Source organism: Tiliqua scincoides, chromosome 5 (genome assembly GCF_035046505.1).
Source record: "Tiliqua scincoides isolate rTilSci1 chromosome 5, rTilSci1.hap2, whole genome shotgun sequence".
Classification (NCBI taxonomy): Eukaryota; Metazoa; Chordata; class Lepidosauria; order Squamata; family Scincidae; genus Tiliqua; species Tiliqua scincoides.
This window is the reverse complement of record NC_089825.1, coordinates 109,707,095-109,729,734: the sequence shown is the minus strand read 5'-3', so window position 1 is coordinate 109,729,734 and position 22,640 is coordinate 109,707,095. Positions and strand designations below refer to the sequence as shown.

At 42.4% G+C, this 22,640-nt stretch overlaps 4 protein-coding genes across 4 annotated transcripts; all 4 read right to left on the bottom strand.

The window, feature by feature from the left end:
• Positions 1–1,044: 1,044 nt before the first annotated feature.
• LOC136653105 (olfactory receptor 5F1-like) lies at positions 1,045–1,986 on the bottom strand. Its single transcript, XM_066630028.1, has one exon. The coding sequence runs from the start codon at positions 1,984–1,986 to the stop codon at positions 1,045–1,047; it is 942 nt and encodes a 313-aa protein (XP_066486125.1).
• Positions 1,987–6,497: 4,511 nt separating this feature from the next.
• On the bottom strand, positions 6,498–7,427 carry LOC136654166 (olfactory receptor 5A2-like). The gene has a single exon (XM_066631077.1). It carries the CDS (start codon positions 7,425–7,427, stop codon positions 6,498–6,500), a length of 930 nt encoding a protein of 309 aa, XP_066487174.1.
• Positions 7,428–9,370: 1,943 nt separating this feature from the next.
• On the bottom strand, positions 9,371–9,952 carry LOC136653104 (olfactory receptor 5B21-like). Its single transcript, XM_066630026.1, has one exon. It carries the CDS (start codon positions 9,950–9,952, stop codon positions 9,371–9,373), a length of 582 nt encoding a protein of 193 aa, XP_066486123.1.
• Positions 9,953–19,292: 9,340 nt separating this feature from the next.
• Positions 19,293–19,874, bottom strand: LOC136653103 (olfactory receptor 5AR1-like). The gene has a single exon (XM_066630025.1). It carries the CDS (start codon positions 19,872–19,874, stop codon positions 19,293–19,295), a length of 582 nt encoding a protein of 193 aa, XP_066486122.1.
• Positions 19,875–22,640: the final 2,766 nt, after the last annotated feature.

Here is a 22,640-nt window from a genome sequence, read left to right as displayed (position 1 = left end):
CCTCCTGATTTTAGGAATGGGTTAAGTCAGAATGCCAGATGAAGGGGAGAGCACCAGGATGAGGTCTCTTGTTATCTGGTGTGCTCCCTGGGGCATTTGGTGGGCCACTGTGAGATACAGGAAGCTGGACTAGATGGGCCTATGGCCTGATCCAGTGGGGCTGTTCTTATGTTCTTATGTTCTTATGTTCTTATGTTCTTATGTTCTTATGTTCTTATGTGTAGTTTGAGTTCCACCTGACTGGGACAACCACCAAAAGTGCTTTTCTTTGCTCTCTAAACTGGTCATGTAGATAGAATCTTAAAAACGGGTACAGCTCAGATATTACGCACGTGAGTGGGGTACATGAGAAGTAGCAGCTTCTACGTATATTTGTTTATGATGTGTACAACATTTTGGTATATTTGAAGTTCACTGCTGTCACATAATATACCTTTCTAGCCTTCCAAACCACTGCAACTCCTTGTGCAGCAATGCAATGTTGCCAGCGCAGGCCACCTGAATCCTGTGGGAAAGTATCAGCTTTGGGAGATCTTCTCAGGGTAAGGGAACAGATGTTCCTTTGCCCCAGAGTAAGCCCATGGAGGCCCAATGGGTCAATTCTGACCTACACCAGTTATATACTGGCACAAATCCACGTTGACCTGGCAACACGGATCAGGCCCAGAAAGGGGGTCAGGATTTGGTACCTTCCCCCCTCCTGAGCCTGATCTGCCCTCCTCCCTTCCCTGTCACTGCCCTGTTCCACCCTACCCTTGCCTTATCAAAACTGGGGCTAGAGGAGCATGATAACATTTGAAGTGTTCCTGACTTGCTTTTGCTTCGTATTTGAATGTTTGGTAATCTTCAGGTAAGTCAGTTTTAGACAGTATGGTTGTACAGAAGAGTCCAACATCATTTTTTGCAATGAATTCAGTCTGCAATCCTACACACAGTTTCCTGGGAGTAAGTCTCATTGAAATTTTTTCCATGATCTGCTTCTTCTAATGTATCACAAATTACGGCAGCACCTTTAATTTGTTTATGAGCAGAAAGTCTTATCTTTCACCTTGGACAACGTTCTTTCTTCCCAAGAAGGTTCAGAAGCGCTGCCTGCATTTCTTTGTTCTTGAAGCTGTAGATCAAAGGGTTCAGCAAAGGAGTGATAATGGTGTACGGGAGAGCAAATAAGCGATCCTGTTCCACAGAGTGTGTGGAAGAAGGGTGCATGTAGGTGAAGATGGCTGTGCTGTAGAAGATGCTCACTACAGTGAGATGGGAAGAGCAAGTGGAAAATGTCTTGATTCTCCCCTTAGCTGTACGGATTTTGAGCACAGATGAAACAATGAGGACATAAGAGAGGACAATGAAGGAGACCGTTGTGATCATGATGCTCCCAGAGGTGATTAAAGTCACCAACTCAGTGAAGGAGGTATCAGAACAGGAGAGATGCAGGATGGGTGGGATGTCACAAAAGAAGTGCACGATCTCATTGGAATCACAGAAATCCAGGGTGAAAACAGAAGCCGTGTTGACAATGGCACTGATATTTCCAATAGCCCAGGAAGTTGCCAGAAGCCACATGCAGGCAGACTGGCTCATGAGCAGGGTGTAGTGCAATGGGTGGCAAATGGCAGCATAGTGGTCATATGCCATGACCGAGAGTAAGGCACCTTCTGTAGCTGCTGTGGTCAGAAAGACATACATTAGGAGTGCACAGCCAGCAAAGGAAATGGTCTTATCCCCTGACAAGAGGTCCCACAGCATCTTGGGCATAGTGGTGGTGATGTAGCAGACCTCTGTAAAGGACAGGTTGCTCAGTAAGAAGTACATGGGGGTGCGGAGGTGCGGGTCAGTCTGAATCAGACCAATGATGGTCAGATTCCCTGCCAAGGTGAGCAAATAGATCAAGAGTCCTGCAGCAAAGAGAAGGATCTGGGCCTGAGGGTCCTCCGCCAGTTCCAGGAGAATGAATTCTTTCAGACTGGTTTGGTTTTCTCTTTCCATCCTTCAAATGACTTCTGTCTGTAGACAATGCACCTGGACTACTTCAGAGCAATTCTGTCACTGCAGGAAGAGCTGTGCATTTAGGAGGAGGGGAAAACATGATAAGAATTATTTATCAAGGCACTTTACACAGGCTATAAGGGTCTGGTATGACTACACATATCTGCCACATACAGACTGTTGATCAATTACCAACCACATATACAATGTGGTTCCCAAACTGCGTGTCATGACCCACCAGGAGGTCATGACCCAATTTTTGATGGGTTGTGGCAGGTGCGCTGTGGTGCCACAAGGCTTTCTAGTACTGCTGCAAGGCATTCTAGGGTGTTACTGGGCAGCTGCAAGGCATTCTGGGGCACTACCAACTTAAGGATAAATATGCCTAATGATGGGTTTCAGAAAATGTATTCCTGCAATTAAGTGACACATACCTATACTGTTAAGTTGTGTAGCACATACCCTGGTTTTTCAGCTGCCTGGATAGCCCTCCAAATTCCTCCAAACCCTACTCCCCCTCTTTTCTCTCTTTCTTGGTTGTGCCATTATGCATTCCCTTTCCCTTGTAAAGTTTTTCTCAAATCCTTACATTTAGGACCTAGTTATGTGAGTGATTGAATATAGTTCAATCTGTTAAGACAGTTCAAAGAGCTTCATATGTTAAGCCAGGAGAAGATAAGGCTAAGGGGAGATATGAAAGCTGTTTTCATGTGTCTGAAGGGCTATCACATAGAAGTAGGGGAAGTCATGCTCTCTGTTGCTCCTAAGAAAGAACTGGAACCAGTGGGTTGCAACTAAAGGAAAGTAGTTGTAGGCTAGACATACAGAAGAATTTCTTAACTGTAAAAGCTGTTTGGCACTGAGAAAATCTGTCTCATGCAGTTGAGGGCTTTCCCCCATTGAACATTTTCAAGCAGAGGGTGAATGGCTGCCTGTCAGGGATCCTGTAGTAGTTGCCTGCACTGAGCAGAGAACTGGACTAGATAACCCCTGAGGTCCCTTCCAACTCTACAATTCTATGAACCTTCAGTACCAGTGGTAGCAGTAGTCATCACCATCAAGGGGAAGGTGGAACGCAACGGGGGGAAGGTCCAAGACAGGCCTTTGCCCCAGGAGCCTTTGCAACCAGGCACCAGCACTGTATATTTTGGTTCTCACATTAGGAAATATTACATGCACTTTTTTCCCTCCTTTGTTTACAAGGCAAAAACGAACAAGCAAACCTTGTCAATTCCACTGCTAGGATGTTGTCAAGTGGTGATTCTGAAGTCCATAAATGAATTTTCATTTCATTCCTGTGCCTTCTTCCCCCATCTGTAATCCACTGTGTCTTTTTGAAGACAACTAACCCCAACCAATTGTTAAGATGTTGCAACTATTTCTAACCTCCCTGTGCGTCAGTTGACATTAGTCCTTTTGAGAATTCACTCTAGTCATTGAAACTATCTCAGCTGGGAGACAACAATAAGGGGCCAAGTGGGAAATCATTGCAATCAGTAGATAGGATACAGTGTTTTATTCTCACTTTATGTTTCCCAGCTGTACATTTAAAGCAACAGAAAACTTCAAAAATGTGATTGAAATGTGGCTACTTGTAGAAATTTTGAAAGTCATATATGATGGTCGGATTCAAACTTGATGAGTCATGATGTTCCATGTCACCTCTCCCTATTTTTTTTTTTAACTGACATGCACTCTTGTAAGTTCTCTTGCCATTGGTTGGCTAAAAATTGCCTCCCCAAAGTTATTTTCTCTCCTTGAAGAAAAAGATACAGGGCACTGCACATTTTCAAATGTGGGTGGAAATGAAGAATGTATCCTGGTAATGTCATTTTTAGTGGCTATAACTTAGGCAGCGGAAAGGGGTTAGAGAACAGGTTTCATTTTAATAAACCATTAGGTAAAAAAAGACAAGGAATGCTATTTTGTCCATATCTAGTTTGGCCCTCAATCAGAATATCCTGTTACAACATCATCTGTCAACATCGATCCTTTTCTCCCAATGTACAGCTATGCTTCTTTATACTGTGTTTTCACTTCAAACCAACCACTTTTGGAAGATTTTGTCATCTTGTCAGTCAAATTTCTCATGGCTCCTTTGGTCACTGGTTGCTGAACTCAGCCCTACCAATGAGGGCCACCTTTAAATGACCTTGAGCAATAGAAAGGCACAGACCACACACAGACACCAGGGTGAAGCTGAACAAGAACAAAGATTTTTATTGAGAAAGAGATAAAAGGTAAAGCTTTGATGTATAGAACAAAGACCCCCAGGACATACACCTAGGTATTCCCCTTCCTCAACCCTCTGCTGGTCAGGCTATTGAAAGGGAAAGGTAAGCATGGTTTTGCCCTTTGGCTGGTAGTCGGCTGCTGAAAAAGTTGGAACTTGGGGCAGAACTGTTTCTGGTTGGGAACTTGGACCACAGATAGATGTTTGGGTCTTGGCTGGAGCTCAAGCGGCTCTCAAGACAGGTAAGGTTTATCGTGTTGATATGCCAATAAAGGTTTCAGAACAGACAGGTAAGGTCTCTCCCTACAAGCCCTCCTCCTGGAGACTCTTCACCAGCCTCCTTCCTCTGCCACCCACAGAGAACTGGGTGCCGTGAGCTGCAGTTTGCTGTCCTTTTTATACGCTGGTCTCCTGGAACCTTCCAACTGTGCAGCCAATCAGAACCTGCTTATTTGTGTAACTGTCACCAACTGTCTGCAACTGTCAACTGGGTGGGGATGAGGAGGAGGGTTTAACTCTATATTAACCAATTCCCCCCCCAACATGGATTTTTTTTTACTTCATAGTCTTCCAAGTGAAAGATAAAGATACTTTTAAATAGTATTTTCTTTAACCATTTTTCTTCATTTCAGGATCCCGCAGTAGCCATTTTGGCACCCCAGCAGCCTCATGTGCTGGGCAGTGTAGGATTGGGTTGTAAGACTGCAATCCTATCCACAGTTTCCTGGGAGTAAGCCCTAATGACTATAATGGGACTGGCTTCTGAGTAGATATGCATAGGATTGGGCTCTAACACCTCCTACTGTTCTTATAGAAAGTGAAAGCCCTGCCCACAGGTTGTTCTGCTGGTGTGTGTGTGTGTGTGTGTGTGTGTGTGACTTCAGGATTTATTGCCCATATATTGTTCCAACAGACTTTAACTGCCACTTGGAAAAGGGCAAGAAATTTTTGCCTCAGAGGGAAGAGATTTAACTCTTTTAAAGTCACTTATCTCCTCCTTTACACTAGTTTACGAGGGTGGCTAGAAGATGGCTACCAGGACTGTACTATGCTACAGTGTGCCCTTGGTGAACCCTGTCATTCTACTTTAATTTAGACAGCTGGAGTCTTTTCGTAGAACACAAATTTGCTCACTCTAATGATCTACCGCGCAATCCTATTTTGCGCTGGAACAGGCAGAGCAGGAGGCCTGTGTTGTATCCAGAGCAAGATTGGGGCCAGAATCATCTCAGCCAGAGGCAAGGGGAAGCTCTTCCCCTTACCCCCGGGTAAGCCACCATAGCCCGAATGGATCTTCTCAGACCTCTGCCACATCAGGAAGTGGCACAAGTCTGAAGAGAATGGCGCAACTTGGAGCCACTCCGCACTGCTTGGGGAATTGGGTTGGGATTCGGCATAACTGCCGGGTTCAGCCCTGCCTCCCGCTCGCTGCCCACCCACCCCCTGGAACACCCTCTGTCCACTCTCCCCCCACCCCGGAATGCATCCCTCCTGCCTCCTCCCCGACTCCTTCCTGCCCTCCCCAGATCCCTGTGTTGGCCAAACTCGGCTGATGCAACCTTCCTTCCCCATGTCAGCACAGAGGCTGGATGCAGCGTCTGTGGGCCAGTGTGTGTCCTTGCACTGGCCCAGGACTCACGAGGAAGCCAAATGTGCTTTTCGTCATGTTTGCGACTCTCCTGGGCTGGCACAAGGGACTTGCGTCAGCACAGGACACACTCAAGATTGCGTTCTTTAACTCAAGATGTTTCAACAATGTATCTTTCTGCATGTAAGTGCTGCATTCACAGTTGAAAGCAAAATGTTGGGCAACATGCTAAATTATGCTTTAAACTCATCCAACCATGAAAGCCTTAGTATGTTTGTAATATATCTTTCTGTTATTCACAACGTTGCCTGTCACTAAATTTACACTGCTGCCTCCCAATGTGAAACATTCTCAGATGTTCCCATCAATTTGCCAGATACCAGTATATGAGTGAGGGATGTTTTGTCATGGGTATTGTTGCAGAAATGGCTCTGATCATGAAGAAATAACAATAATAATATGTGCAAAGTTAGAGTTTCTGAACTGCAATGTATTTCATTTCTAATCATACACTACAGACTACTCAGAAATCAACTGAGTGCAGTTCCCTAAACTGAACAGAGTTAATACACACCAAATAAACAAAAGAATAAACATTCAAATTGATAAAAACAAATTGTCACATATTTTAAAATACATTTCACTGTGTTTTGGACTGTTCAGTTATGCAAGCTACAACTCCCAGTCATTCTACCGTCTCTTATCAAAGATTCTGCAAAGGGCACCCTGGACATCTTTGTTCCTGAAGCTGTAAATAAGAGGGTTCAGCAAGGGGGTAATCATTGTATACAGTACGGAAACCAGCTGCTCCTGTTCAACAGAGTGGCAGGAAGACGGAGTTAAGTACATGAAGATGATGGTACCATAGAAGATGCTCACCACAGTGAGATGGGATGCACAGGTGGAGAAAGCTTTAATCCTACCTTGAGCTGTGCGTATTTTGAGCACAGAGGACACAATGAAGATGTAAGAGAGAAGGGTAAGGAAGAAGGACATAGTAATGCCACATCCAGAGATAGTGAAGGTCATCATTTTGCTCAGTGTTGTGTCAGAGCACGAGAGGTGAAGGAGGGGTGGAATGTCACAGAAAAAGTGATCTATCTGGTTGGAGTGGCAGAAGTCAAGGGAGAAAATGAAAGCAGTGTTAATGATGGAGTTGACACTTCCAATAGTCCAGGAAATCATTAGTAACCCTTTGCAGACTGGTTGATTCATGAGCAGGGTGTAGCGCAGTGGGTGGCAGATGGCTGCATAACGATCGTATGCCATGGCTGAGAGGAGGACACACTCTGTGCCTCCTAAGGTGACAAAGAAATACATCTGGAGAGCACAGCCTATGAATGAGATGGTCTTGTCTCCTGTCAAGATGTTCCAGAGCATCTTTGGAACAGTGGAGGAGGTGTAACAGATCTCAATGAACGAGAGGTTGCCAAGGAGGAAGTACATTGGTGACTGGAGGCAACGGTCCAACCAAATCAAGGTGATAATGATTAGATTCCCTGCCAAGGTTAGCAGATAGACTAGAAGGCCTATGAAAAAGAGAAAAATCTGTTGTGTTGGGTCATTGGATAATCCCAGCAAGATAAACTCTCTGATGAGACTTGTTTGGTTCAATGTCATTCTGTTCTTCTTTGATCATCTTTGTCATGAAACTGTAGGACATCTTTGCTTTGAGACATCACAGCCGTCGTAGATGTAGATTCATGAAGGGGAGGCATAGATAAACGGTCACCATCAATTACATGGTAGATCAGAACCACCAGTGTTCTACTTTTCACCAAATCCATTTCAGTAAATGGTAGAACCATTGGAGGAAGAGAAGCAGTTGCCTTGGGCAAAAGATAAAAGACGATGGAGAGGAGGGGGAATACTTGCCTGGGACTTACTTCCAAAAGATGAAACCTGAAATACATTGTGGTTATATAACAATGATGTTCATTTTTGGTTCCATTTATAAATATGGTGCTAAGTCAGAATTCAGTTTTGCTGGATGCAACCCAAAATTAATATGATTACTGACCTCCATGCTGTAAACCTCCCTCCACCCTTAAAAAATTCTGCCACTTGTATTTTAAAACTGAGGCTATTTTTTAAAAAAATAACTCACAAAAAGTTCAGATAAACATCAAAGATACTTGATACAAATTTATATAATCCATCCAAAGCATGTAAGGTGAGGTTGAAGAACAAATTGCCTTTCTATTTGCATGTTATCTGAGGATTGAAGAAAGCTAAGCATATTCCACAGAAGAATCAAATCACCCAGAACTCTCTTTGCATGTCTGTTTGCTACCACCCTGTATCAGAATGGTCAAAGACATAGCTGAAGGGATTCTGGGCTTCTTGTACCCAGTTTGGAAAACAGGCTGACACAGTGTCATTTAGAAGGCATCATCCTCTTTATTTTTATCATTTGTCATTGCAAGCCTGGATCAATCTGTTCCCCATTGCTGCCTTCCACTGCAACCTGGAAAGGGCTGGTGGCATGCAGAGCCAAATATGTTTTGTTGCTTAAAACAAATCAAATACAATTTTTTAAAAATTGTAATTCCTCCAAAAAGGTACTGCCATGAACGTAATATATGTACATACACACCATGCATTATGGAGTGATGTCTATGGAATATTGCTTAGTACCACCAAGAGGGTGTCAAAATAAACACAATTGGTTAAAACTAAGGTGAAAAGGTATAAAGAACATCCAGTGATTTGCTTCACCTGGTTTGAGTTGTTAAGTTGTCGCATCTTAAGCATTTCTGAACACCAACTTCAGCATTTTCCCTTTGCTTGCTCCAGGATACAACTCAAGGTACACTACATTACTCTAGGCTTAGTAAATATTCCAGTGAGGATTGTCCAGGGGGATTGTATACACCAAATCTTCTTGGTCTCTGTGGACATCATTGTTTGTTCCATGTGGGAACCGAAGTTGCAGTTTTTCTCTTGAAACAAATTAATAAACAACTCAAAAAGCCGCAAGGAACATAGTCCATCTTCCTTAACATTTGTAGTCACAGATAGGAAAAAAGACAAATATAATGGGATTTTCTATCAATTTTAGCCATTGAAACGCCATGCATGGTACACATTTGAATAACTAGTACACATATACTATAACAGGAAGAGGTCAATATGACCAAATAAGGCCCAATATAAATACATAAAATAAATAAATAAATCAAAAGTATGACTCCAATAGAGGTGGCAATTTATTTGACAGTTGTTTGACAGTTATTTGACCATCAAATCCAAGTTGAGATTTTATTCTTCCTGCCAAACTCAGAAAGTCACTAGACTCAGTTAGAGTGGAGTTGATCTGAGGAAAGTCACATTCAAATCTCAACTCACCTATGAAGCCTTTTGGGTGACTTAAGCCACAATCTGGCACCATAACCTGCCAACACAAATACACACACTTGCCAAGGAAGGTAACAGTTGACCTCTTTTAAAAGATAGCCCAAACAGTTTATTTTAAACCAAACAGAGGTTTCCCTGATGTGGGGGGTGCCATCATGGACCTTTCCCCTGGGCACAGGGCTGGGGAGGTCCGCTGCTGCCCATCACTATAACCTACTCTTCCCAAGGGCTCTCCAAAGTGCCCCCTGCACTTCCTTGTTCCTAAAGCTGTAGATCAGGGGGTTTAGCAGGGGAGTAATGATGGCATATAACACAGAAACCAGGCGGTCTTCCTCCAAGGAATGGTTCGTAGAGGGTCGTATATAGGTGTAGATGATGGTGCCATAGAAAATGCTCACCACAGTGAGGTGGGAAGCACAAGTGGAGAATGCCTTGATCCTACAATGGGCTGTGTGGATTTTGAGCACTGCAAAGACAATGAGGATGTAGGAAAGAAGGGTCAGGGAGAAAGGCACAATAATGACACACACAGAGATAGTGAAGTTCATCAACTGGACAAGAAATGCATCAGAACAAGAGAGGTGCAGAATAGGAGGAATATCACAGAAGAAATGGTCAATTTCATTGGAGTGACAGAAAGTTAAGGAAAAGACCAGTGCTGTGTGGACCATAGAATTGATGTTGCCAATAATCCATGAAATGGCCAGAAAGCCCCTACATATAGACTGTCTCATGAGTATGGTGTAGTGGAGTGGGTGGCAGACGGCTGCATAGCGGTCGTATGCCATGGTTGAGAGCAGCAAACACTCTATGCTACCTAAAGTGACGAAGAAATACATTTATAGTGCACATCCTATGAAGGAGATGGTCTTGTCCCCCAACAAGAGATCCCACAACATCTTTGGAAGTGTGGTGGAAATGCAGCAGATCTCAACAAACGAGAGATTACCCAGGAGGAAGTACATGGGAGTTCTGAGGCATTGGTCAACCCCAATCAACGTAATGATGACAGCATTTCCTGCCAAAGTCAACAGGTAGACTAACAGACCTATAGCAAATAAAAGACTCTTGCTCTTTGGGTCAAGAGAAAATCCTATGAGGACAAATTCTGTGATTCTTGTTTGGTTCAGTCTTTGTGTACAATTGGTGGAGTCCATCTTCATTTAGGTTTCTTTGGTAGGAGAGGACAGTGGTTTCAACTTGTAATGTTGGCAGTTTCATAAAGAAAAAAAAAGGAGACACTTAATCATTGACTTTGTAGTCTGGTCACCTTCAACAAAGTCACTTTACACTGAGGCAGCAAGATAACATGTACTAGGTCCAATATCCCTGATAATGTCCCTATGGTGTGCATTTAGCCCTATGGTGGCTTCCCATGGGCAGCTGTGCGGTGCTCAGTGGTGACATCTCACAAAGTACATTGGACTATTTTACAGCTTGTTTGGATTCTGAAAACTATTTTGTTCTCAAGTAGCAGTGAATATTCAGGTTCACTTAGGTGATACTAATAATGTACTCTTGCTTTGTAATTTTTTATGGGTTTTTTATTTTTCACAAACATAGTAAACATTGTTACTATTACAATATAGATAAATATGAAAAAAGGTTTAACAGATCTTCAAAATTATCATTCTAGTAACTAGTAAATCATATAATCATGCAGTGTTAGAGTTGAAAAGAACCATGGGTGGAGGTCATATAATCTAAATTCCTTCTCATCCTGTATATAAGAACATAAGAACAGCCCCACTGGATCAGACCATAGGCCCATCTAGTCCAGCTTCCTGTGTCTCACAGCAGCCCACCAAATGCCCCAGGGAGCACACCAGATAACAAGAGACCTGCATCCTGGTACCCTCCCTTGCACTCTCATTCTGACATAGCCCATTTCTAAAATCAGGAGGTTGCACTTACACATCATCGCTTGTAACCCATAATGGATTTTTCCTCCAGAAACTTGTCCAATCCCCTTTTAAAGGCATCCAGGCCAGATGCCTAGACAGCTGTTCAGGCATGCACACATACACAATGTGCAAAATGTGACGTAGTGTCTGTGACATTTTTTAAACCAGAATTTTTAGTAGGTCCTTTCCCCATTCAGTGCTACCAAGAATGCGCCAAATTAAACATAATTGTTCACAGTGAAAAATTTAATCAATATTCAGTGGCTTAAATTAACACATTCAGCTTTTCATTTCACCCTTTTCTCTCAGTTCACCTGGTTTAATTTGTTAAGAGTTAGTATCTTTAGCTTTTCTGAGCTGAGTTACTGTAAGCTAGTCTCAGCAGGAGAGGATATATCTTCATGAAATGGTTTTGGAAGAGTGCCTCGTCGTGCACATATAGTGTGCTGGTGTATTAAAAAGAATGAACCATGGCAGTGGTTTGCTAGGATATGGTTGCAAATGCTTTCCCCAATAAAATAAATCAGTGAACATCTGTATGTACTATGTGTACAGTATATGTACTATAAATATACATATCCATGTGTACTATTATATAATAAGGCAGTGGTTCTCAAACTTTTGGGGAGTTTTACTCTCAAGGTAAGTCTTTGCGGGGGCAGAGACAAGGATCCCCAGGATTGCATTGCTAACGGGGGTGAAAGGGGGGTGATTTTACTTACTGCAGGCTGCTGCAGGAGTTGCATGGAGGCTCACGCAGTCCTCTGCAGGGCTCCTTGAGGCTTAGAACGTTGAAAAGAAGAGATCGTAAAGCACTTCCTAGTCCTCTAGTTGCGGAATCCTATTTTTAGGATCTCAAATCCCCAAGCTAGCCTCAGAGGAACTGTCACACAGAAATTTATTTCAAGAGTAATTTTAAAAAATGCAATCAGAATCTATTTATTACCTGTGACATGCACTGCATTTAAGGGTGGTCATCATCATCTGAGAACCTTCAGCTTTCTCCATCTTCATCTGCTATCAAACTGTGAGTAAGACACTCCTACCTTTTAAGTGTTTTTTACTAAGCCCAAGCAACTGTCCCTAGAGCTGACAGAAACAAAGGGCATGGTGTAAAGAACTCACTTGGGTTGACAGAACAGTCCTTTGGGTGAGAGGACAATTGAAAGAAGAATTTAAATTGCAGCCATGGCTTTGGAAGTGAATGAGACTTTCAGAGTGCTGGGTTTGTCAGTAATTGCAACAAGGGACTATTGTGAATGGAGAAGAGATTGCCTTGGTGTCCACCAACCAACCTCACCAACCTGCATCCCCCAGGTACATGTTGTTAGAACTGTCACATTGAGGGATGTATGAGCATCCCACCCAGGCCCATAGCCAGGATTCTAGAGGTGGGGGGGCGACTATTTTTTCTAGGGGGGCAATGATGTCAGGTATCTATACTGGTGGGCAAAATGAAAGGATAAGTCTGGAGAAACATCAAATACCTGAAACTCCCCTAAATTTCATGAAGAGAAAATAAAGTGGGTTTTTTTGAAAGATGCATTCATTATCTGTAAAGCAATGTAGCAATAATTTGCATAGAATAAATGCATCTCTGCATGCCATTTAAAATGTATTGCCTACATAGAAATAACATGCAACATATCCATTCATTTACACACCAGTGCAATACACAGGCCTGCAACCTTGCAAAAGTAAAACATATCACTGTGATGCAGGTAGTATTTACTTATATTGAAAGTGCCTATTTAACACCTATATAGCGCCTATCTAGCACCTATATAAAACCTATATAGCACCTATATAATGCCTATATAGTACCTATGCAATACCTATCTAGCACCTATCTAGCTCCTAACACCTATATAACACCTATCTAGCACCTATATAGCGCCTATCTAGCAACTAACTCCTATCTAACACCTATGTAGCACCTATATAGTGTCTATATAGCACCTATCTAACACATATATAGCGCCTATCTAATGCCTATGTAGCACATATCTAGCGCCTATCTAGCACCTATCTAACACCTATATAGTGCCTCTCTAGTGCCTATTTAACACCTATATAGCACCTAACACCTATATAGCACCTATCTAGCACCTATCTAGCGCCTATCTAACACCTATATAACGCCTGTCTAGAGCCTATTTAACACTTATTTAACACCTATCTAGCGCCTATCTAGCACCTGTATCACCTATATAGCACCTAACACCTATATAGCACCTATGTAGCACCTATCTAACACCTATATAGCGCCTATGTAGCACCTATATAGTGTCTATGTAGCACCTACCTAACATCTATATAGCGCCTATGTAGCATCTATATAGTGCCTATGTAGCACCTATCTAACACCTATATAGCGCCTATGTAGCACCTATATAGTGCCTATGTAGCACCAATCTAACACCTATATAGCGCCTATGTAGCACCTGTATAGCGCCAGTGTAGTGCCTATCTAACACCTGTATAACACCTATCTAGATAGGCACCAGATTAGATAAAGAGGACAGATTTGGAAAAAATGCTGGGGGGGGGGCAAACTGCTGACTCAGGGGGTCAAAGCCCCCCTAGCTAAGGCCCTGATCCCACCTCAAAGGGTTGCAGACATTGTGTGAGATCCAGCTGAACATATACACATCCTTGAGAATTAACTAAGTGCCCATTGCTCCCTGGTGGCTTTTGACTGGGAGAGTGCCCACTCAGTGGATGCTAAAGCAGGGGTTTCTTGGTTGTCTTCAAGGACAGCAAGGGAGGGAAGAAGAGAAAAAAGACTGGAAGGGAAGAGAATTTGATTACTAGTCCGGTTGGCATGGTTGTTCTAGGATATTGGGGTGCTTAATACAACACCAGCGGGCTTCCTAAAACACAAGCATGGGTCATGGCAAGCTCAATGCAAAGCAAACAGAGATCAGTTACAGAGTAAACAATGAGTCTGTGACTCAGTTTTCTATAGACTAAATTCCCATAGGAAAATATAAGGGCTTTGTAGGATGAACTCATCACGGATCGTTCTTTTGTGCCTTCATGGCTGTTTAGTGATCATCCCCCCCCCCAGTGCGGATGGGGGCTTCTGCTTGTTTTACGTACTCCTGAGGGTGAGGCAACAGGGGCCAGCACCTCCATTAACATGCACTCAGTTTGGCCTTGGAGTGGTAAGGATAACTAGGGACCCTCTCTCTCTCTTTCTGAAACCTTTATTGGCATATCAAACGATTAACAATTGTACTTTAGCATTGACATGACAATTTGCATAACACTCAACAATTTAAACAAGATACTAGAGATATTTAAATTCTGACAGTGTTACTTTAAGGATCTCGGATAAATAACCAGCAACAGCTGCAGTTAAGGAATCACAAACATCACTCATAAACTTGGAGAGTATAATATCAGAGGGGATAAGGTCAGAAGGGATCCAAGAATCAAGGTAATGATTCCGAATATCAAAGTGTGCTGGGCAAAGAAAGAGTATATGAAATAAAAAACCAGGAGTCTCATGACAAAAGAGACAGAGCCTTTTCTCCCGTGGAATGTTAAAAAAACGGCCAGAATGAACTGCCGAGGGGAAAATATTGAGGCGAGCTAACATAAAGGCTCGTCTATGTAACGGATTGGTTAATGTATAAAAATAATTAGATGCATGATTAAAGGATGGGGCCAAACCAAGGGAAAGAGGGGAACAAACAGAATTGAGACTATTACTTAGATAATTGAATTCAAATGCTAAGAGCTTGTCTTTTATCAATGAATATGCTCTTGGAAGACTCATATCTGCCAGGGATTCCAATGAGAGGTCGAGAGAAGCAAGTTTATTTTCTATCAACCGAAACCAAGAAGAAAAATAAGAATCTCTTAACAAATCATATAATAAGGAACCGGAATGAGAAATTAAAAACAGTTTAAGCCAATATTTAAAAGTAAGTAACCAGGCTGTAGTTGTTGGAAGATGGATACCTAATTCTAGGATAATTGTGGAGGCACGAATTAAATTTGGAATCCCTAGAATTCTACGAAAAAAAGATGCTGCGATCTGATCAATATCCTTATTAATTACTTTAATCCAAATCGGGGCACCATAAAACAAATGATAAAGAATTTTGGACTGAAAGATCTGGATAGCAGCAGGAACATACTGGTTACCTTCATTATAAAAAAATTTTAAAATTGCTTTAAGTTGGGGAGAAAGAGATGAAGTGATAACTTTCTTATGAAGAGACCAAGAAAGTTTATAATGAAATATAAGACCCAAATATTTATAAGACTGGACTTGCTTATATATATTTATTCCAAAGGATAAATCTTTGGAAACCCTTGGAAGATGAAGCCAAGGAGGGATTTGGTCAGCCATAAACCAGTTCATATGTTGGACTAGCGCAGAATTACTGGGGCCAATTCTAGTATTAAGGTCTTCTATTATTATCAGCAAAGCAGAAGGAAAAGCTTTTAAATTTTCTTCTATACTTTTTTCAAGAGATTCCCATAGATTGGAGGGAGTAATAGCAGCAGGGGGGATATACACATTAAACAGCAAAATCTTAAAAAAAATTATCTGTAAAAGAAAAATTTGACAATACAAAGATTGAATTGGTATATGAGTAAAGGAAAAAGGTGATGATAACTTTACAAGACAACAAAGTCCAACACGTGGACGTCCCAAAATATTATTTTTGAAAGCGGGTAAATGGTAGGGAGTATAACCAGGAATGGACGGGGAAGACAAAGACCATGTCTCCTGAAATAAAATTACATCAAAAGTTTTCAGATAATTGATGAAATCTTTATCTGAAACTTTTCTGGACCACCCCGAAATGTTCCATGAAATTATAGTAATAGTCATAACGTTGTGCAAGGAAGGAGAACAACAATCAGTTAGTCAACGGGGAGAGGGGAAAGCAGAATGACTTTTAGGGGAAACTTGAGGATCGTGTGAAACCTCTAGCTGAGTTATAATTGAGTTAGGAGGGGTGATCTGAGTATCTAAAGGAGGGCCAGATGTAAATTTGTTAATCTCATTGTTTTTTAACGTACTGGAACCAATAAAATCAAAATTTAAAGGCGGGGATATTGAGAGGAAGCATCAATTAAACGAAAAGAGTCAGATAAAGAACTTTTCTTAATAATACAAGTAGGAAAAAGGAATGTATGTGAAAGGGGCATCGGATTCGGGTTAGAGGGAACAACTGGAAGAGATAGAACATCATTTGGAATCAAAGCATCAGTAGAGATTTCTAAATTCGACATAATAGGCATTGGAGAAGGCTGACTAAAACAAGGATCATCCGGTCCTACAGAAGAATTAGACAACAGGTTTGTTTTGGAAAATGCAATTTCTGGTTTAGCAGCCTCCAAAGGGCAAGGAAGGGGAAATAATTTGGAAGCAGACAAAGAGCAATCCAAAAGGGGTATAGTAGAGGAACCATTCTTTGCCGAACTGTGCTGACGCAGGAACGTCCATATTTCCTCCTTGGAGAGAAATTTTAGATGGAACCAGTTTGGTTATGGAGGTATCACGAAAATAACGATGGACAGATATACCTACTTCCTGGAGAGATCTGGAGGTGGCAAATAAGAGTCTCGGAATATATGAGGAACGAAATTCCAGGAGGAGACGAAGAGGGCGACGAACAGAAGGTAGATGGACTGAATTCCGTAAATCCACCTTAGAAACAGGAATATTCAGCAAGGAGGCTAGATGTCTTCTGGCCAAATGGATTATAGACCAGGCTGGGTGTCTCCTGGGTGCCAGTTGATCAAAAGATAGCACAGCTGCAGAAGCTTGATAAACCAGTTGGTTTGAACGTTCCATCGAAGTTGCAGAGACAAACTTAGAGTAAGATGTTGAGGCTAAAGTAGAATGTCTCATCTCCAATGCAGATTGAGAAAAATTTTTAACAAAAAAGTTTGATAGCTTAGAAATCATTTGGTGTTGCTCCTTTAAAAGGCTCAATATATGGGAGATCTGAGAAAATATAGAAGATACCGTCTGGGCCGTCAATTGAGAATATTCTTTAAGCTTCGTAGATAATTCACAAGGATCTCCATTAATCATTCGTGCACTCCCCACCAACTGAGAAGACTGCTGAGTTTCCAGCAGAGGTTGTTCTTTCAAAAGGGGAGACACAGGCTGGAAAAACTCTTCCAGAGACGACTGACTCATAGAGAGTTCTTTGAAATTAGAGTTGTAGGAAGGCATAAACTTCTCTAATTTAGTTTGTTTCAAAGAAGGTAATGATGGCTCAAGGTCAGGGCTAGACGGAGACAAAGCTCTTTTACGCCTCATTTGGAAAGATTGATTAGCCGTAGTTTTACAAACAATTGAGCTCTGCACAAGGAAATGGCAGCCAAATAACGACAGACTGACGATAAACAAACTCAAGGGCAAGACATATCAAACTCGAGCACTTGAAGTCTGTAAAAGCAAAAACATGCTGGGAAGAAGTTCCTTAGTTCACGAGCAAGCAAAAATAAGACAAAAAACTCTCCAAATTGGCAGGGAAAATTAAAACAAAGTACAGTTACCGGAGCTCCGAATTTCAACGCCCTGTGGCTTGGACTCTCCCACCAATTAGGGACCCTTATTTTTCATTACTAATGAAGTTGCTTACAAGTCAAGAAGCTCCCAGGATGTGGCTTTTTTTACAGGTTCAAGTGTGCTGTAAGATGCAACCATTCATGGAATGTCCCAAGAAACAAAAGCAAAGGCAAGCCTTCTTGCAAACCAGTCAGCTAGAATGAGGGAGGGGAAGTGATTGCTCTGAGCAACCGAACAGTGTACTTCCTTGAGGCCTGCGGAATCTGAGGCCTCTGGCCACTGGTCCAAACTGATTATCACTGGGTAGGTCTTTTGGTAGGCACATTCCATTGCATCCATGTGCAGTTAAGCAGGCCAGTTCAAATAATAGTGTGTCAATAGTTGTGCTTCAAATAAAAGTGTGTCAACCAACAATCCAGAGGAAGGGAAAGTAATCATTTGCTCGGTTTTGTGTCAGAGCATGAGATGTAGAGTGGAATGTCACAGAAAAAGTAGTCTATTTGGTCGGAATGACAGAAGTCCAGGGCAAAAACCAAGGCTGCGTTAAATGGAGTTGAATATTCCAGTAATCCAGCAGTGTTGGCAGCCTGCTGCCACTACTGGCTACGAGTGGGACAGCAGGTAAGCTGGCACGGGGGCTGATTAGTGGATGGAATGGGAGAGGGGGGGGGGAAAAAGGGAGCATCTGGGTGAGGAGTGCATGGGCAGGAGGTGGAACAGAGGACAGTGCGTGTGGGTACTGGTGGCAGAAACATGCTTCGGTAACATAATCCATTCCTTCATTGCTCTCTCTCCTCTTTGAACCTGTACCAGCAAAATGGCTGGTGTGGATCTGAGAAGAACTATTTGGGTAGCAAACGATTGCCCTATGCTAAGGGAACAAATGTTCCCTCACTTGGAGGAGAACTCCTTGTCTGCCCAGCCCCTCACAGGATGCAGCTTTTGCTGTATTAGTGTGGCTGCATCATTACTGGAGGGAAGGGCTAGTTAGGATAGGGCCTTGGGTCTTTCAGAGTTATAAACAAATGCATCTGGAGAACACCACGCATGTATGAAATGAAATGAAAAGGGGTTTCAGAAAATCTTTGAAATGGTGGAAGAGGTGGAACAGATCTCAATGAATGTGAGTTTCATTTCTTGATTTCTGGAGACACCAGTTCACCAAAATAATGAACACCATTCAGTATGAAAGGAATGTGAACAAATTCATAGACAACAAATTGTGATGCCGAGAGAAATATTGGCAGACTTGTCTAATCTTTTCAGTTTCAGGTCTTTTCAATCTCAGGCCAAAGGAAAACAAAACTCATATTGGCTATTTCTTCAGGTTTCTTTTCTCCCCTTTAGTCATAGGTCATTATGACTTAATTGTTATTTCAACAATTGGTACATACATGGCTAGATAACTTGTGCTTGTGTCAGAAACAGCAGGAGGCTAATGTGATCGAACAAAAACATAGAAACTTTCCAGCACTGGCATAGCTGTGCCAATGGGATGTATGGGGCATCCTGCAGTTGAGTGGCACTCACAGAGCCCTCCTCAAAGTAAGGGAATATTTGTTCCCTTACCTCGAAGCTGCATTGCCCTTATGTCAATGCTGGAAAGTGAGTTAGGATTGCGCCTTTAAAAACACACTTTCTGGTGAATATCATCTTCCAGAGATGTTGATGCTAAACCTACAACATGTTCTTCCCAAGTGCTCTCCAAAGTGCCCCCTGCAATTCCTTGTTCCTAAAGCAGTAGATCAGGGGGTTTAACAGTGGAGTAATGATAGCATAAAACACAGAAACCAGGCGATCTTCATCCAAGGAATGATTGGAGGAGGGTCGCAGGTAGCTGTAGATGATGGTGCCATAGAAGATGCTCACCACAGTGAGGTGAGAAATACAAGTGGAGAATGTCTTTATCCTACCACTGGCTCTGCGGATCTTGAGCACAGAAGAGACAATGAGGATGTAGGAAAGAAGGATCAGGGAGAAAGGCACAATCATAAGAAATGCAGAGACGGTGAAGATCATCAACTGGACAAGAACTACATCAGAGCAAGAAAGATGCAGAATAGGAGGAATGTCACAGAAGAAATGGTCAATTTCATTGGAGTGACAGAAAGTTAGGGAAAAGACCAGTGATGTGTTGATAACAGAATTGAAGTTGCCAATAATCCAGGAAGCTGCAAGCAGACTCCAACATATGGGCTGGCTCATGATCAGTGTATACTGGAGAGGATGACAGATAGCAGCATAACGGTCATATGCCATCACTGAGAGGAGCACACACTCTGTACTTCCTAAAGTGGCAAAGAAATACATTTGTAGTGCACATCCTATGAAGGAGCTGGACTTGTCCCCCAGCAAGAGGTCCCACAATACCTTTGGGAGTGTGGTGGATGTGGAACAGATCTCAATGAAAGAGAGATTGCCCAAGAGAAAGTACATGGGAGTTTTGAGGCATTGGTCAACTCTGATCAATATAATGATGACTAGATTCCCTGCCAAAGTCAACAGGTAGATTAACAGGCCTATAGCAAACAGAAGCCTCTTGTTCTTTGGGTCAACAGATAATCCCAAAAGGACGAATCCTGTGATACCTGTTTGGTTCTGTCTTCGTATAGGATTGGTGGAGTCCATCTTCAATTAGAGTTCTTTGGTAGGACAGGACATAGCAGTTTCTACTGTGAATGCTGGCTATTTCACAAAGCAAAAATAAAATGTAATAGTACACCTTCAAAATCCATGGCACTTTACACTCAGGAAACAGAATCGTATGGGCTAGATCATTACAAGAAGAAATACAATCATGCAATCTACAGCTTTCTGGGGGGGGGGGAATAACTGTTCTCTTATCTCCATGTCACTCCATGTCATAAAATAGTCACTGTCTTCTTATCTCCATGCCTATACACAGATCGATGCAAGAGTTGGTTGGATTCAGAGTTCACTGGTCCCTTCCCAAATCCTTTCAAGCTTTTCTTCAATAGCATAAAGTTGCAAGTGTGTCAGTTTAGTGAAAATGAAAGCTGAAAGTTTTGAGAGAGTGACTGAAAGCTGAAATCAAACTTGAAATGGGAAATCCTATTGTCAGGATCTCAGATCCTCAAACCATCCATGGACGATCTTTTGCGCCCAGAAACTTATGTCAGCAGTTATGTCGACTTAAGTCAGACAGAACCTTCAGCTTTCTCCAGCTTCATTTACTACTGAACTCTGAATAAATCATTTTTAAAGTTTATTAAGATCAGATAATTGTCCCCAGGGATGACAGAGATAATAGGCATGGTATAAAGAATTCACTTGGGTTGACAGAATAGTCCTTCGTGTGGGAGAAAAATCTAAGATATAAATAAAGCATACCCTTGACTTTAGATGTTAGTGAGGTTTCAGAGAGCTGAGTGTGTCATAATTGTGGCAAGGGACTATTGAGAATAGAAAAGAGCTGCACATTATCTTTATAATGTGGCAACCACCAGCCATCCACATCAAACATGTTTTAATACCATCACATGGAGGAATTGGATGAGCATCCCATCCCAAAGGGTTGGAGGAATTCCAACTGAACACAAGCACTTTCATGTACACATTTGGTATGCTTGATTAACAGCTCAATCCTAACTAACCTCCCCCCCACCCCCCCAATGCAGTGCTGTTCCTCTTCACTGATACTGAGAAGGTATCGGTTTTAAACTGAAGACAGTATGAAAGCCTGGTGAAATGGCTATATGGATGGTTAGGTGGAGGGACTTCAACTGCCATATTCAGGGATTTGCTCCACCATTCCCTGTCAGTTCTTCAGGTCTGAGTTATTGAGAGCCCAGTCCTAGCCCCACCACACTACAGCATCCCTCCACCGAACCATCCATAGAGCTATTCACCATGCTTTCATAATGTCTTCTGTTGAAAATCGATACCTTCTCAGTAGCAGTGAAGAGGAACAGCAATACATATATTTAATGTACCAGGGATGTTGCCCAGTATAGCAGGACTCTGATCCTGAACTGGGGCATTGAGCAGCATTTGATCAGCCACTTAGTTGATGTGTGTGGTGTGAATTTTGGTAAAAATCTGCGAAACTTATGAGGCCTTTGTATATCCTATTTTTAGAGTACAGGTGTGCATCGTTTAATGATGGGGTTGTGGTCCCGCACACACTTCGTTAAGTGACACCGTTGTTAAATGACATCATCTCTTCAAAGTCTCTGGAGCATGTGGCCTCTGCAGGGCTCAGAAAAGCATTCGGAGGCAAGGGGAGCACAGCTCCTCTCAGCTTCGGAGGTTTTGGGGGTGTGACAAGGATCAGCGACGGACCGTCATGCATGCAGTTCGTCGCTGATTGGAATGTTGTTAAGCAACATTCACCTGTAGCTAAACAAAAGAACACCTGTGAGATGGGTTCCTAGGAAATTGATCTTGACCAATTAACTCTTTATCACTTGGCCTTTTTTCTCATTTATAATAACTTGATGTGATTATCACTTGCAGAGCTCTAACATGGGCAGAGCCAGAGGGGCACCTGTACTGGGCACTAAGCTGGGCGGGTGCATGACTGCCCCAGGCTCCACCCTATTTACAGAGGAGGCAGCTTCACAAACCCTGTTCCTTCTCCTTTAGAGGCTCCCTTCACAGGAGAAGGAATGGGGCCATTAGACCACAGCAGTGAGCATTCCACCCTTTGGGGAGAACCCAGAAGTGACATCACAATGTTACATGACATCATGCTTGCTGGAAAAATAAAAGTTTCCTTTTGGTGATGGGGAGGAAGCAGAGTAGAGCAAGCAGCGGAACCCCCCTTTTGGGTATCACCCCAGAGAACCTCCCTCACCCAGCTGACTGCTAATCAATAAAAAAGACAAAGTAGCGGAGGTTTGTTATATCTGTATAAAAAGAAGTTGTTTACTCACGGTTCCATTGAATGCATATTTACAGCATCTGATTAGGATCAGAGGTTCAGCTTACACTTAGGGATAGCAAGGGATGACACTTGCTAACATTTAGGGATTGCAAAGGAGATGAGAAAGAAAAGCTGGGGAC

Coding starts and splice junctions, on each gene's coding strand:
- LOC136653105 (XM_066630028.1), bottom strand. CDS start 1,986: ATGGAAAGAGAAAACCAAACCAGTCTGAAAGAATTCATTCTCCTGGAA.
- LOC136654166 (XM_066631077.1), bottom strand. CDS start 7,427: ATGACATTGAACCAAACAAGTCTCATCAGAGAGTTTATCTTGCTGGGA.
- LOC136653104 (XM_066630026.1), bottom strand. CDS start 9,952: ATGGCATACGACCGCTATGCAGCCGTCTGCCACCCACTCCACTACACC.
- LOC136653103 (XM_066630025.1), bottom strand. CDS start 19,874: ATGGCATATGACCGTTATGCTGCTATCTGTCATCCTCTCCAGTATACA.